At 37.8% G+C, this 13,395-nt stretch overlaps 1 protein-coding gene across 15 annotated transcripts in view; it reads right to left on the reverse strand.

The window, feature by feature from the left end:
* ADAM22 (ADAM metallopeptidase domain 22) overlaps window positions 1-13,395 on the reverse strand; it is a 245,400-nt gene that overhangs the window by 71,662 nt on the left and 160,343 nt on the right. For all 15 annotated transcript variants that reach the window (XM_060020586.1, XM_060020590.1, XM_060020591.1 and 12 more), the window contains exons 6-9: window positions 9,891-9,954; window positions 7,776-7,845; window positions 3,414-3,484; window positions 21-95 (exon numbers count right to left, since the gene is read on the reverse strand). In XM_060020586.1, coding sequence (XP_059876569.1) covers window positions 21-95; window positions 3,414-3,484; window positions 7,776-7,845; window positions 9,891-9,954 — 280 coding nt within the window. The remainder of the gene's footprint in view (window positions 1-20; window positions 96-3,413; window positions 3,485-7,775; window positions 7,846-9,890; window positions 9,955-13,395) is intronic.

The following is a 13,395-nucleotide window of genomic DNA, read 5'->3' on the forward strand; positions in this document are numbered from 1 at the left end:
CAAAATTCAGTAAATCCTACCATGAGATGATCATTCACAATCATCAGTTCAATATATTTGGTTTCCTCCTCTATGTTACGAGGATATCGACGAAGCTGCAATATAATAAAGGAAATAGCTCGTAAATAAGCCTCTGATCTTGGCTATGGGAAACTTATGTTACATATTAGATTCTCAGGTATTATCCCTCTTTTAGCTGAAAGTTTGTACTCTTTTACCAACCTCTCCCTACCTAGTTTCCCCCACTACCTAGCCCCTGGCAACCGCTTTTTCACTCTGTCTCTATGAGGTTTTTTTTTTTTTTAGATTCCACATGTAGGTGATACGATGCTATATTTGTCTTTCTCTGTTTGGCTTATTTCACTTAGCATAATGCCCTCCAGGTTCATCCATGTTGTCTCAAATGACAGGGTTTCCTTCTTTATTAAGGCTGAGTAATATTCCATTGTGTGTGTGTGTGAGTGTGTCCGTGTGTGTGTGTATATATATATATATATATATATATATACATTTTCTTTGTCCATTCATCCACTGATGGACACTTACATTGATAACACTATATTGTATAATTGAAATTTGCTAATAGAGTAGAATTTCAATGCTCTCACCAAAAAAAAAAAAAAGGAAATACATAAGGTGATGGATATGTTAATTAAATCCATGAGGGGAATCATTTCACAAATATAATGTATATCAAATCATCCTACTGTATACTTTAAATATCTTACATTTGTCAATTATACTTCAATAAGCTGAAACAATTTTTTTAATTAAAAAATTTTAAATATGGGAGAAATAAAACAAAATTTCCCCTTTTATTTATTTAGTATTTTTTTCATTTTCATCAATTTACTTAGTTTTTGAGTGAGTAATAAATTTGCATGGTTCAAAAATTAAAGAATTATGAAAAGGTATAGGATGAAAGTTCTCCTCTCACCTCTGTCCCCCATCTACCAATTGTTACTCCTTCCCCCACAATGGGTACAGCACAGTTACTGGTTTCTTCCAGAAATATTTATGCATATAAAATCAAATATGAGATATATTTTATTTTGTACTTCCACTTATCTCCTTCTCTTTTGCATCAGTCTATTTTCATTTAACAGTATATCTTGGAGATTATAACATATGGTTTAAGCTCCTGAGAATCTCTGAGAGTTCTACATAGGGAGTGGAATGATTGACACTTTTACTATATAATCTCCAAATCAGGCTCTGAGACATGCCCCTTCTGCTGACAGGGTTCAGAGGATGCCCCAAGTGATATATAGGAGCTCTGTTAGGATAGTTTGGAGAGCTCTCAGGCAGTCTTTGGTTACCCCAGTGCAGCTATATCTGTCTGTTCAACCACAAATTTTCTCCACCTTCAAAATCATGACCAATGAATGGTACTGTCAAGAGTCACGAAGGCAGCCACATCCTTTGGTTCTCTGAAATTAGTCTAGAGCACAATCTTTAACAAGATCTGCAAAATTAACTTTTTCCTTTGTGCCATACTTTGACACACATTTAGTTTTTCAATAAACCTTTTTGTTCACTTGCCCAAGGGCCATTTTTGTCATAAGGGTATACAATCAAACCTAAAAAAATACATGAATGTTTGAGTATTGCATTTAAACTAAAATATTTCTGCCACATGGATTCTGTTTCATTGCTAATGCATTCCCAAATTCTAAAAAAACTTTACTTTTCAAAATCCCTTAAAACATCAAGTTAATAGGAAATAATAGACTATAATCCTGGTTTTGGAAACCAAAAAATAACATAAACTGCATCCACTGACAAGAGTTTTCTTAATGGATTTTTTACAGATGTAATACTAAAATAAAATTTATATCAATTATTAGAAATCAAATTCACAAATGTATAAACAATAAAACATTTCTAGGGAAAAAAAAAAGGATGTTGTTAGGATGATAGTATTTGCTTTGTTAATTGTGGTAGAGACCTGAGCCCTTCTAACAAGTAGACTTGTAACAAGTCCCAGTATTTTCTTAGTGTCAGAGAGTTGCCATATTGGCCACAGGGTTTTATAACACCTCGCCTCCAGGGTCCACAGCTTTCTCATAAAGAGAAATCAAGGGTCTGTCTGCTTAGCAAATGACTGGATGTTGCAGATGTTTATGAAGAACTTCAAGGATCATGTCAAAAGAAAATCGTCCCATTCTCTTGGTTCTTAAGTCATGAAAGTAAATACTGATTCAAATTAAATCCTGATGGCAATTACTTGTATCTATTTAACTGGGCTTCAATATATGTGTACATTCACAAAACATATAGAGCTCATAGTAGTAATTCATGGGACACAACAGCTTCTGAGAGGCAGTATGCAATGCATACATGGTTATAAGCACTGCTCTGAGACCAGACTTCTAGGTCAGAATCCCAGCTCCACCACTGGGCAACCCAATGTAACCCTGGGCAAGCTTCTTAAGCCTCTTATGCTTCAATGTCTTTATCAGTAAATCAGTGATAATATTAATAATAATTCCCTCCTCAAAAGATTGTTATGAGGATTAAGTACGTTAATACAATTGAACATGGTGAGTACTCAGTAAAATTTAGGAATTATCATTCATATTAGAAATCTGTATGTAAACACATTTTATTTCATACTTACTAAACACATATTAAAAAGAAGATACTTCACTCCTTCAACGGCTTTATCTTATTAGAGATTTATTTCTCTCATCCTATTTTTATGCCATACACACACATTCATACCAACCACCACCACAACTGTCATAATATCTTAATTCTGATGACCAGAGTTCTTATTTTGTCTAAACTATTTACCAGCTCTACGATTCTGGGCAAGTCATTTGCACATTTCAGAGACATCATTTTTTTTTTGCTGTGAAAGGGAAATAATAGCACCTACTTCACGTGGTTAAAAGCACTGTATGAACTCTTGTTATTATTAAGTTCAATACCCTTTGAACATTCATAAAGCAGACATTCGGATTTTATATCCTAGACTCCACAAAGTATTGATAGCTCAAGTGTGAAAATACCATTTTGTGGCTTCAAAACCTGATGGAGTCACTCTTAAGGGGGTATCTTTAAGGGGATAAATACAAGGACGTGTACCACCCAAGTAGACTCCATGTTGTGGTGTACCCCCAGGCAAGGAAAGAGGCCTATGGTAGAAAGAACCTGAGATGCCACAGCAGGGGCCTCATAATCCGTCTGTATGATGAATGACCATGTTATCACCACTATGAGTGCTTTTGAGTCTATGAAATAATATGGCCCCAACTCCACTGCTCCTACGAATGTGTCACCCTTCTTGTTTACCACAATAGCAAATGCCTGAACTAATTCTCATCCCTCACAGACTTCATGTAGATTAAATTGATTGGCAGTTGCCAAACGTTTTTAAAACATCATGACATATACCTGTGAATACATACCTGTCGTCTACTCCGTTTTGGTCTTGGCTTCAAAATAAATTTTGGTGGAGTGATGTTTACTTGTTGGAATTCTAAAAGGAAATAAAAATAAATTAAATTTAACTTAGTGCATTTGCCAGGTTTTTTTCACGAAGGGTAATCAAAGTTTTACTAGCCCTTCTTAGTATAAATTATATAACTGTACTTTAATCATCAATGAGTATTATAATTTATAAATTACAGAATTATAACTAATTATGAATTGTATAATATATAATATTGTGCTTAAGGAAAATACAAAACATTGATCTAAGTAACTGCATTCATATTAATACTAAATAAACATACCACGAAGGAATACAATTCAAAAAAAATCTCAAACATTACTCCTGTTCTAATTTATCTCAAAATTTTTCTCCAAATTCTCCTACAAATACCATCACATTTTTATGGGGAACTGTCTGAATAGCCACTCGACCTTCACTTCCACCATTGACCTTCACTAAAGAATGACACACCAAATGCTGGTGAAGATGCGGAGCAGTTAGAACTCTCATATAATGCTGATGAGAGTATAAAATGGTATAACCACTTTGGGAAAACGTTCTGCAATTTCTCTTCCAACAGTAGTTCTTAAATTGTGATCCTTGGACTAGTGGCATCAGCATTACCTGGGAACTTGGAAATGCAATTTCTCATAACCCACCCAAGGTACACTTAATCAAAAGCTGTAGAAATTAGTGCAGCCACTATGGAAAACATTATGAAGGTTCATGAAAGAATTTAAAAGAGAAATACCATATGATCCAGCAATCCCACTTCTGGGTATATAGCCAAAGGAATTTAAATCAGGATCTCAAAGAAATATCTGTACTCCCACGTTCACTGCAGCATTATTAACAACAGTCAAGATACAGAAGCAACCTAAATGTCCATCAGTGGATGAGTGGATAAAGAAAATATGATATATACATACAATGGAATATTATTCAGCCTTAAAAAAGGAAATCCTGCCATTTGCGACAACACAGATGAACCTAGAGGACATTTTGTTAACTGAAATAAGCTAACACAGAAGGACAAATACTATATGATACCACTTATATGAGGGATCTAAAATAGTCAAACTCAGAGAAACAGAGATTAGAATGGTAGTTGCCAGGGGCTGCGGGGAGGGGGATATAAGGAGTTATTAGTCAAAGTGCACAAAGTTTCAGTCATACAAGATGAGTAAGTCCTAGAGATCTACTGTACAGCTTAGTGCATATAGTTAAGGATACCATATTGTATTAGATTTTATGTTAAGTGTTTTTATCATCATCATAAATAAAGAGGGCTGGAGGAAACTTTTGGAATGGATGGATATGTTTATGGCAGAGATTGTGATGATGATTTCATGGGTGTATATTTATCTCCAAACTCATCAAGTTGTATACAGTAAACATATAAAGCTTTTTGTATGTCAATTATACCATAATAAAGCAGCTGAAAGGAAAAAAAAAAAACCCTAAAGAGGAGGCCAGCAATCTGTGTTTACCAAGCCCTCCGGGTGATTCTGATGCATGCTGAAGTTTCAGAACGATGTTATACAGTTAAACATATACCTACCTTATGACCCAGTGATTTCACTCCCAGGTATTTGATAGAGAAATGTAGACGTGTGTCCACAAAAAAGATTTTTGACAAGAATTTTCATAGTTGTTATAGTCATAATAGCCCAAAACTGGAAACAATCCAAATGTCCATCGACGGAAGAGATAAAAAATTGTGGTATATTCATACAATAAGAACATACTCAATAATATAAAAGAAAGAACAATTGCTACCCTCAACAACATAGATCTCAGGCATGTGCTAAGCAAAAGAAACTGAACATGATGCATAATTCCATTTGTACGAAGAGCTACAACAGGAGAAAGTAATCTATGGTGAAAAAGTCAGAAAAGGAACTGCAGAAGTGGTGGCACTGACAGGGAACAGACACAAAGGAAGTTACTGGGGTAACAGAAATGCTCTATATCTCACCAGGGGAGAATATGGGTGTCAAAACTCAGCAAACAGTATACTAGTTTTGTGTATTTCATCATAGTAATTTTCTATTGCAGTACAATTGACATACCATATCATATTAATTTCAGGTGTACATCACAGTGATTTGATATTTATTGAATGTATATAGTTTGAAATGGTTAGGTAAGTCTACTTACCATCTTTGGTAATGTTACCATCTTTGTCTCCATACAAAGTTATTACAATATTATTGACTACATTCCCTATACTTTACATTACATCCCCATGACATATTTATTTTATAACTGGAAGTTTGTACCTCATCACCTTCTTCACCTGTTTCACCTGGTCCCCATTCCCATCTGCTCTGGCAATCACCCAACTGTTCTCTGTATCTATGAGTCTATTTCTGTTCTGTTTGCTTGTTTTTTTTTATTGTAGTAATTTTTAAAACACTGAGGGCTAAGTGGTCAGTGTTTAAATAAATAAGCTGTTCTCAAAATGTGTTCTTAGGAATACTAGTCCTGAGAGATGTGTCAAATGAAACAAAACGTTCCACAGTCAAACACGTTTGAGGAGCACCTGATCATATTTCTATCTCTGGCAAATACATAATGCATAGCAAAAAAAAAAAAGACATAATATAATCCATAACTCAGTGACACTATTAAATCTAAAATGAAAAAGCTTCCTTTTGAGCTTATCTCACAAAAACTGCAGTTTTAACATTTGTCTATTTTTTGTTTCCTTCTAATTTGTCATAGTAAATCTAAGTATGTTGAGAGACAAATGACACTCAAATCAACACTGTAAACTTCTGATAAGAAAAGAAAACCAGGAACAAACTGAGACAGACTTCAGTTTTCAAAGAATATGTTCAAAACTCATTTTTAATAACAGCAAAATTGCTGAGTCACTTCCAAAGTTTCTGTTGTAAAGAAACCCTGAACAAAGTTTTTAAAAAATTATAAGATTGTATCAAAGCAAGGCTACAATAAAGTCCTTAGGGGGAACTCTTTATTTATTACTTTAAATATTAATTAATGTTTATTGTTTCCAGTAATGTCTCTAAGATTGTAACTTTGTTCTCAGGCAGCTAACCATGATTTATTTTCTTCCCATAATAGGGATTATAATAAGTTTCATAAGATAACGAAGGAACCGTCTAAAGTGTCCATGTAAAGTAAAATCAGCTAGCTATATGCTCATTTGCAGATTTTTCCAAATAGTGAATTCTATAAAATAGCATCTTCTATTTCTTTGGCAGCAGGAGAAAAGGGGTGAGTTCTGTTTCTCTTCGGGGTAACCGCAGAAGGTCAAGGAGTTATAAGTTTGTTTCAGAGAGGAAGGAACATTAGAAAACACTTATTTCATTTTCCAATGAGAAGACAATGCAGCCTTTAAGTCATTTTCCTAAGTAGTAGTTTAGGGTTTGCTTTAGTCTAGTAATTTTTCCATTTGCCCTTGTGCCTCTCTCCCAGGGTACATTCTCGTAGTGCCATAATCCAAACCCCCCCTCAGCCCCTTACTAGCTGTGGGACCCTAGAAAAAACAAACTAGCTGAGCTTCTGTTTCTTCATCTATAAAATGGGAATGATAATATTGACCTCACAGAGCTGTTGCAAAGATTAAAAAGAGTTTAAAAATTAGAATGTACTATGGCCATAGTCAGGGCTCACTAAATAGGGGAGGAAGCATCTCCACGTCAGATATTCAAAGTGTGCCCTATCTTTAGAAGGAGAACATGAATGAGTCTAGCATAGCCAAAGATAAATGCACTCTGCATAATCATTGCTCCACTAATGAGGCCAAAGCCTGAGTACTCTGCCTTTCTTGCCAAGACAAGACATGGATGCAACCCTCCAATCAAATCTATAAATAGATGGACCCATAAACACACATGGGAAGGAAGACCAATTTCACAAATAGCACATCATCATAATAAATGTTAATCTACAATAGTTCTTTCTTAAAATGCTGGGGCAAAAAGAGATGAGGAAACAACAAACGGGAAAATAATTAAGGGTTCATCTCTATGTTTACAAACTCAGTATTTCACCAAGAATGAATTTTATATATTCTATGTATGCAGACCCATTTTTGCTTTAACATTATTTCTCCTGGAATACCTTACTTTGAGTCTTATAATTTTAAAAAGTTTTCCTTCATCATGTTCAAGCTGTATCTTTCCAAACTCATCCACTATAAACATGAGGTAGGTTTGCATTTTATTCTCTCTCTTGATGTTACTCGACTTTCTAAAACTGTTACGAGCAGTCACAGGCTGATGATATTCCACATATAATTAGCTCTAAAGCATTAAAATGAATTACTAAAGTCTTTTTTTTTTAAATCACTATAAGAAGATCATACCAGATGGAAGATCATCCAAGGGAAATTCAAACAGTCTGGATTTGTAAACCGAATGAAAACGGAAATCCTCCTGAAACAACACAAACAAGAGAGATGAGGCAGGGACAACCAGATATCTCCAGGCTCAGGCAATCATAGCTGGAGGAGCTTAGACCTTAAAAGAACCGTCGCTTGACTACGCATTCTCTTGGGTTTGGAAAGGCGAAGAGCCATTGCACAACCCCTCCAGCTCACTCCTGTATTCTCCCAGCATCAGAGTGACAGCCCATTAAAAGCAAAACACCTTCACAGACAGAGAAGCCAAAGCCTGCAGTAATCAAAAAGAAATGAATGGACCTATTCCCCCAAGGAGAAGCAAGACGCCTGGGGAAATGGGTGAATGTTTTTTACAACTGGTTCCTTTCCACGGAGCCCTGCCCCCTTTTAGAGCCTGATAGCTTTGTTAGGCACACTGCAGAGCTCACAGTCTCCCTGTACTGGGGAGCCGGATGACTGGAACAAGCAGAACGCCCAAAGCAGACCCTGCCTCAACATTCAAGTGTCACATAAACTTCTGCGAAAAACCAACAGATAAAAAGCCATGTTTCATCTAAGAAAACTTAATGAACATTCAAATAACTTCATCTGGCTTCCTTCAATTACCAAAGAAAGAATGTCATGAAGAGTCAAGTTTCATATTACTTTTTAAAAAAATCACGCTGTCGGGCTTCCCTGGTGGCGCAGTGGTTAGGAATCCGCCTGCCAATGCAGGGGACGCAGGTTCGAGCCCTGGTCCGGGAAGATCCCACATGCCGCGGAGCAACTAAGCCCGTGCGCCACAACTATTGAGCCTGCACTCTAGAGCCCGCAAGCCACAACTACTGAGCCCGTGCGCCTAGAGCCTGTGCTCTGCAACAAGAGAAGCCACCACAATGAGAAGCCCGCGCACCACAATGAAGAGTAGCCCCTGCTCACTGCAACTAGAGAAAGCCCACACACAGCAACAAAGACCCAACACAGCCAAAAATAAATAACTAAATGTATTTAAAAAAAAAATCACACTGTCAAGCAAAGTGACAGGACAACTCTCAGTGGGTACCCAGAAAATAACACACAAAACAGATAGTTTCCCACACAAGACTGTTTATGAGTGGCAAAACAATGTGTGTTTCTTGAAATTATTTGCCTCTCTAAGTGTTTGATCAGTGTTCCATGATACATGGAAGAATATCTGTGTGTACAGAGCTAGGATGGAAGTGCATTATGTTTCTCTATAGTCAGTAATAGTAACCCTTTTCTAATTTGTGAAAAATGAATGTTTCAACTAAAGTGCGAGAGAGAATTGAGAAAACCCAGATTTCTCTAAACTTCATCACCACGGGGCCTTAAAGAAAATGGGCAATAGAGAAAAATCTGGAATCTAGAAAAGAAAAAGGTTGGAAAATCACATTATCTATGGATTCGATCTGTTACGAACTGACTATGTGTCTCCCAAAATTCATGTTTAAGCCCTATACTCCTAATGTGATTATATTGGGAGACAGGCCCTGTTGAGGATGTGATAAAGGTTAACAGAGGTCACAAGAGTGAGGTCCTAATCTGATAAGGCTTGTGCCCTTATAAGAAGAGGAAAAGACACCAGACCTCACACTGTCTCTCTGTCATGTGAGGACACAGTGAGAAGGTGGCTGTCTGCACCCCAGGGAGAGAGCCCTCAATGGACACTGACCCTGCTGGCACCTTGATCTTGGACTTCCAGTCCCCAGAACTGTGCGAAAATAAATTTCTGTTGTTTAAGCCACCCAGTATTTTATAATGATAGCCTGAGCAGACTAAGACAGACCACAGCACATTATGGTGGAGATAGAAATGAAGGCTTCAGAACACCTCAGAAGGAAAGTATTTCCGACTGAATGGAAGAGTAACAGGCAGATTTTTTTAAAAAAGATCACTGTGATTTTGCCTTATTCACTATTTAATTTAAATGTATACGTGTACATATTACACGTATATATGTATACATATATTCCTGACCCTAAAATATGAAAATAAAGCAAAATAGAGAGAAAAAAGAGGGAAAAAAAGCTCCCAGCATCAACATTTACATTTGCCACAGCAAACAGAAGGAGCACTTACTTGGGAGGTGTCATTTCCTTCCGGCTCGATGAGATAGGTGTGGTTCCCATCATAGAACATCCCACTGCCAAGGACAAGAAAATACTTAGGCCTGGCAATTGACTCTTGCCTCAGAACAAGATCATTTTAAAGTCAGCAGCAGCCGGAGGACCAGTTTACTTCTCAATGCCCACTTCCCAGTCCCACCCATCACACGGGGTACACACCACATAGCACACCCCACACACACACATACCACCCACAGCACACATCATACACACTCACACACACCACACACACCGCAGATCATACTCACACACACTACCCATACCACACACACACACACACACACACACACACACACACCACACATCATACACACACACACACCACCCACATACCATACCACACACACACACCATTATACCGTACATTACACCCCACAGCCCCACACATATACACACCACATACCACAGACACTCACACACACACCACACAAGACACACACCTCACTCCACGTATCTCACACACACACATACATACACACACATCATATACATTTAATAATATGACAAAAGCTGCAGGAAGAGCAGAACAGGGCGGGCACAAGGCAGCAGGATGCAGGGAACAGGGCGCAAATCTGAAGTTCAATTCTGGACCTCACTGGCTGGAGGTGATTGTCAGCCAATTGAGAAATCCTCTGGAGGGCATCTTAAGCTGCATATGGCCTCAGCTCCCACTCGGAGAGATCCGATAGCCGTCCCTTTTAGAGTAATGTGGTTTTTCTACTAAGATCAGGTCCCGTCGGATACTGAAGGAACTTGTGTTACCACTCAGGTGTCTGAGGGGGGTGAAGCTGTGATCTTCTGCAGTCACATTCCAGCGTTAGGTGGAAATGACTGCATTATACCCAAGTTGCTAACCATAGAATAGTATGTGTCTTTCATTGATCGCTTAGCGAAATCGGCTGGTTTCCTGAGCTATAATTATAATGGCCTCCAGCTCCGTGTCTATCCAAATTTATTCACTCCTGCAGTAACATCTTCCACATGTCCTCTACTTTCATATACCATTAGAAATGCCCTTTTCACATCTGTAATGTTTTCAACCCAAAGTGTACTTTCTGAATTCGGATGACACTGCATTTGGAATTTAAAGATAAACAGATGCAGTTTGTAAGATATTACTGACAATATATGCCTAAGGAATCAGTGAGGGGAGCATTTTCAGAACAGTAGACACCAAATATGGCAGTGAACATTCTGCTGATAACAGGCCAGACCCAACCAGAAAGCTGTATGAAACCATCACCCTTTGCCAAAGTTCACATGGATACACTGATTAAGTAGCAAGCAGATTGTTTTGTTTAAATAGTATTGGGTACTATTTCCTCTTGAATTAGGTTAGTATCCAATGCAAAAATCAGTTATTTTTTATTGGATTTAAACATCATGATACATCGTATAAACAAAGCAGATTCTGACACCATCCATGAAGATTCTGGTTCCCTAAATGAATTATTATTATTTTTTTGTCCCCAGGGCATGTGGAACTTCCCGGACTAGGGATCGAACCCATGCCCCCTGCACTGGAAGTGTGGAGTCTTAACCACTGGACCACCGGGGAAGTCCTGGTTCCCTAAACGAAAATATGCCATTTTTGATTCTTTAACAATTAAAAAGCATGTGTGTTTCATTTACTTTGTTTGAGGATTGAAAGCTTTCTGTTACATTTATATAAATTCCAAATAGTATACTGAGTCCATCACAGAGTTTATAATTGATAAAATCCTATAGCTAGGACCAAGTCATTACCGGCCAATTGATTGAGCTAAAATTTTAAAAGGCTGCATCAAAACAAGATTTTGAAAGGAAATGTCATTCATACAAATTGCCACAAGAGGGCAATAAACTTACATTTGATTCCATTCTTTAATGTTCCCATAGTTAGAGGATTTTGTCAAAACATCAGACATACCAGGACCAAAACATTGCCCATCAGTCCTTCGAATTTGAAAAAAAAAAAGTGCTCCTGCAGGTTCTTTATGGAAAAGATATGAGTTTGATTATTTTACCCTTTATGTTCTTTAATGGAATTCAGTAAATCAAGAAAAATGAAAAATCTCAACATGTACTTGGTCATTTATAGAAGATGAGTCATGGATGAAATAATATATCTCATATCTAAGTCACTGCAATTGAGACAACATAAATTATTTAATATTTAGAAGTAGCTCCCCCAAATATTTCTGTCAGCAATGTTTGTTCAGAAGGTAAAATCAAGATGAAAAGTAATAATAAATAACAAAAAGGAACAAGAGTGAATTATTCAACATGCTCATAAAAGTCTAAGAACACCAAAATACACTTGTACACAGTCCTGACAGTGTCCCTACACGTGGTGGGTTTTCTGTTTGTTTCTTCTTGTTTAGTCTTAAATGAAAAAGTTTCTAAAGGGAGAAATAAATTTTACTTAGTTAAAACAACAGAAGCAGGCTCTGAGTTCAACTCCTCAACTAGTCACTAACATCCTTAAAGTTCCCTTTCCATCCTTAGAACTGTGTAGGATTAGTAGCTGTTGGTCTGAGGGTCTCAGGCCTGTTAGGGTCCTTAGAAGGCAGTAATACCTTCTCTCTTATTTTCACAATATTGTGTCCATTTGGAAAACTGGGGGGTGGGGGAGGGGAGGGGCAGGGAGGAATTGGAACATGTACTGGGCAAGACACTTACACTGTGACTTTGGACTGAGATTTTAAGAGGAAGAGAGAGGAAGGAAAAAGCCTAGAACAGACATTTGTTGTCACAAAGTCGGCAAGCCCAGTGTACTATTCCTGGCTGACAGCTGTGCTCATCTTGAGATCAGAGATGACAATTTTACTGCTGAAGGGGATATCGACATTTCTTTTTCCAGATTAAGAATGCTGAGGCTCTCAGATATTAGGAACGGATTCCATGTTTGTAAAAATGTCTCCTTATTCAAAGAATTTATTTAAAATTAGTAAAATGGTCCTTTAGAAAACAATAAGCAAATGGAGGTCTATCCTGCTCTCAGGCATGTGACCTCCTTTCTCTGGCTATTTATCTGATTCCTGTGCTCTCTCCTTCCTGCCTCTCACGTACCTACTGCCAGAACCTGACCAGAGGCACCACTTAGGCAGACTGGCTAGATTTCCCAGCCTTTCCCATTAGGTCTCTTTCCTCACTTTCTTTGGACCTGTCAGTCGAACCCCTCCTCCTGGAAGATTCTATCAAAGCCTGTTCCAGGGCCCACTCCACCTTCTTCAGGTGACATCTCTCTGGAGCCCTCAGGGATGACCTCATTCAGTGCCCACTCTCAGCTTGCGTTTTTCTCAGGTTTTTTTCTCTCTCAAAGAAAACAAATGTACCTACCACATTCCATAGCACGAAGCTGGGCTAGATTTAGCTTCCCCACTAGACTGGGAGCTCTTGCGGGCAGGGCTCACGTTCTAATCCCCTTAATATTCCAAGTGGCTCGCACACACCAGATGCTCAATAACTGTTTGTTA

This window comes from Delphinus delphis, chromosome 9, assembly GCF_949987515.2.
Source record: "Delphinus delphis chromosome 9, mDelDel1.2, whole genome shotgun sequence".
NCBI classification, from domain to species: Eukaryota; Metazoa; Chordata; class Mammalia; order Artiodactyla; family Delphinidae; genus Delphinus; species Delphinus delphis.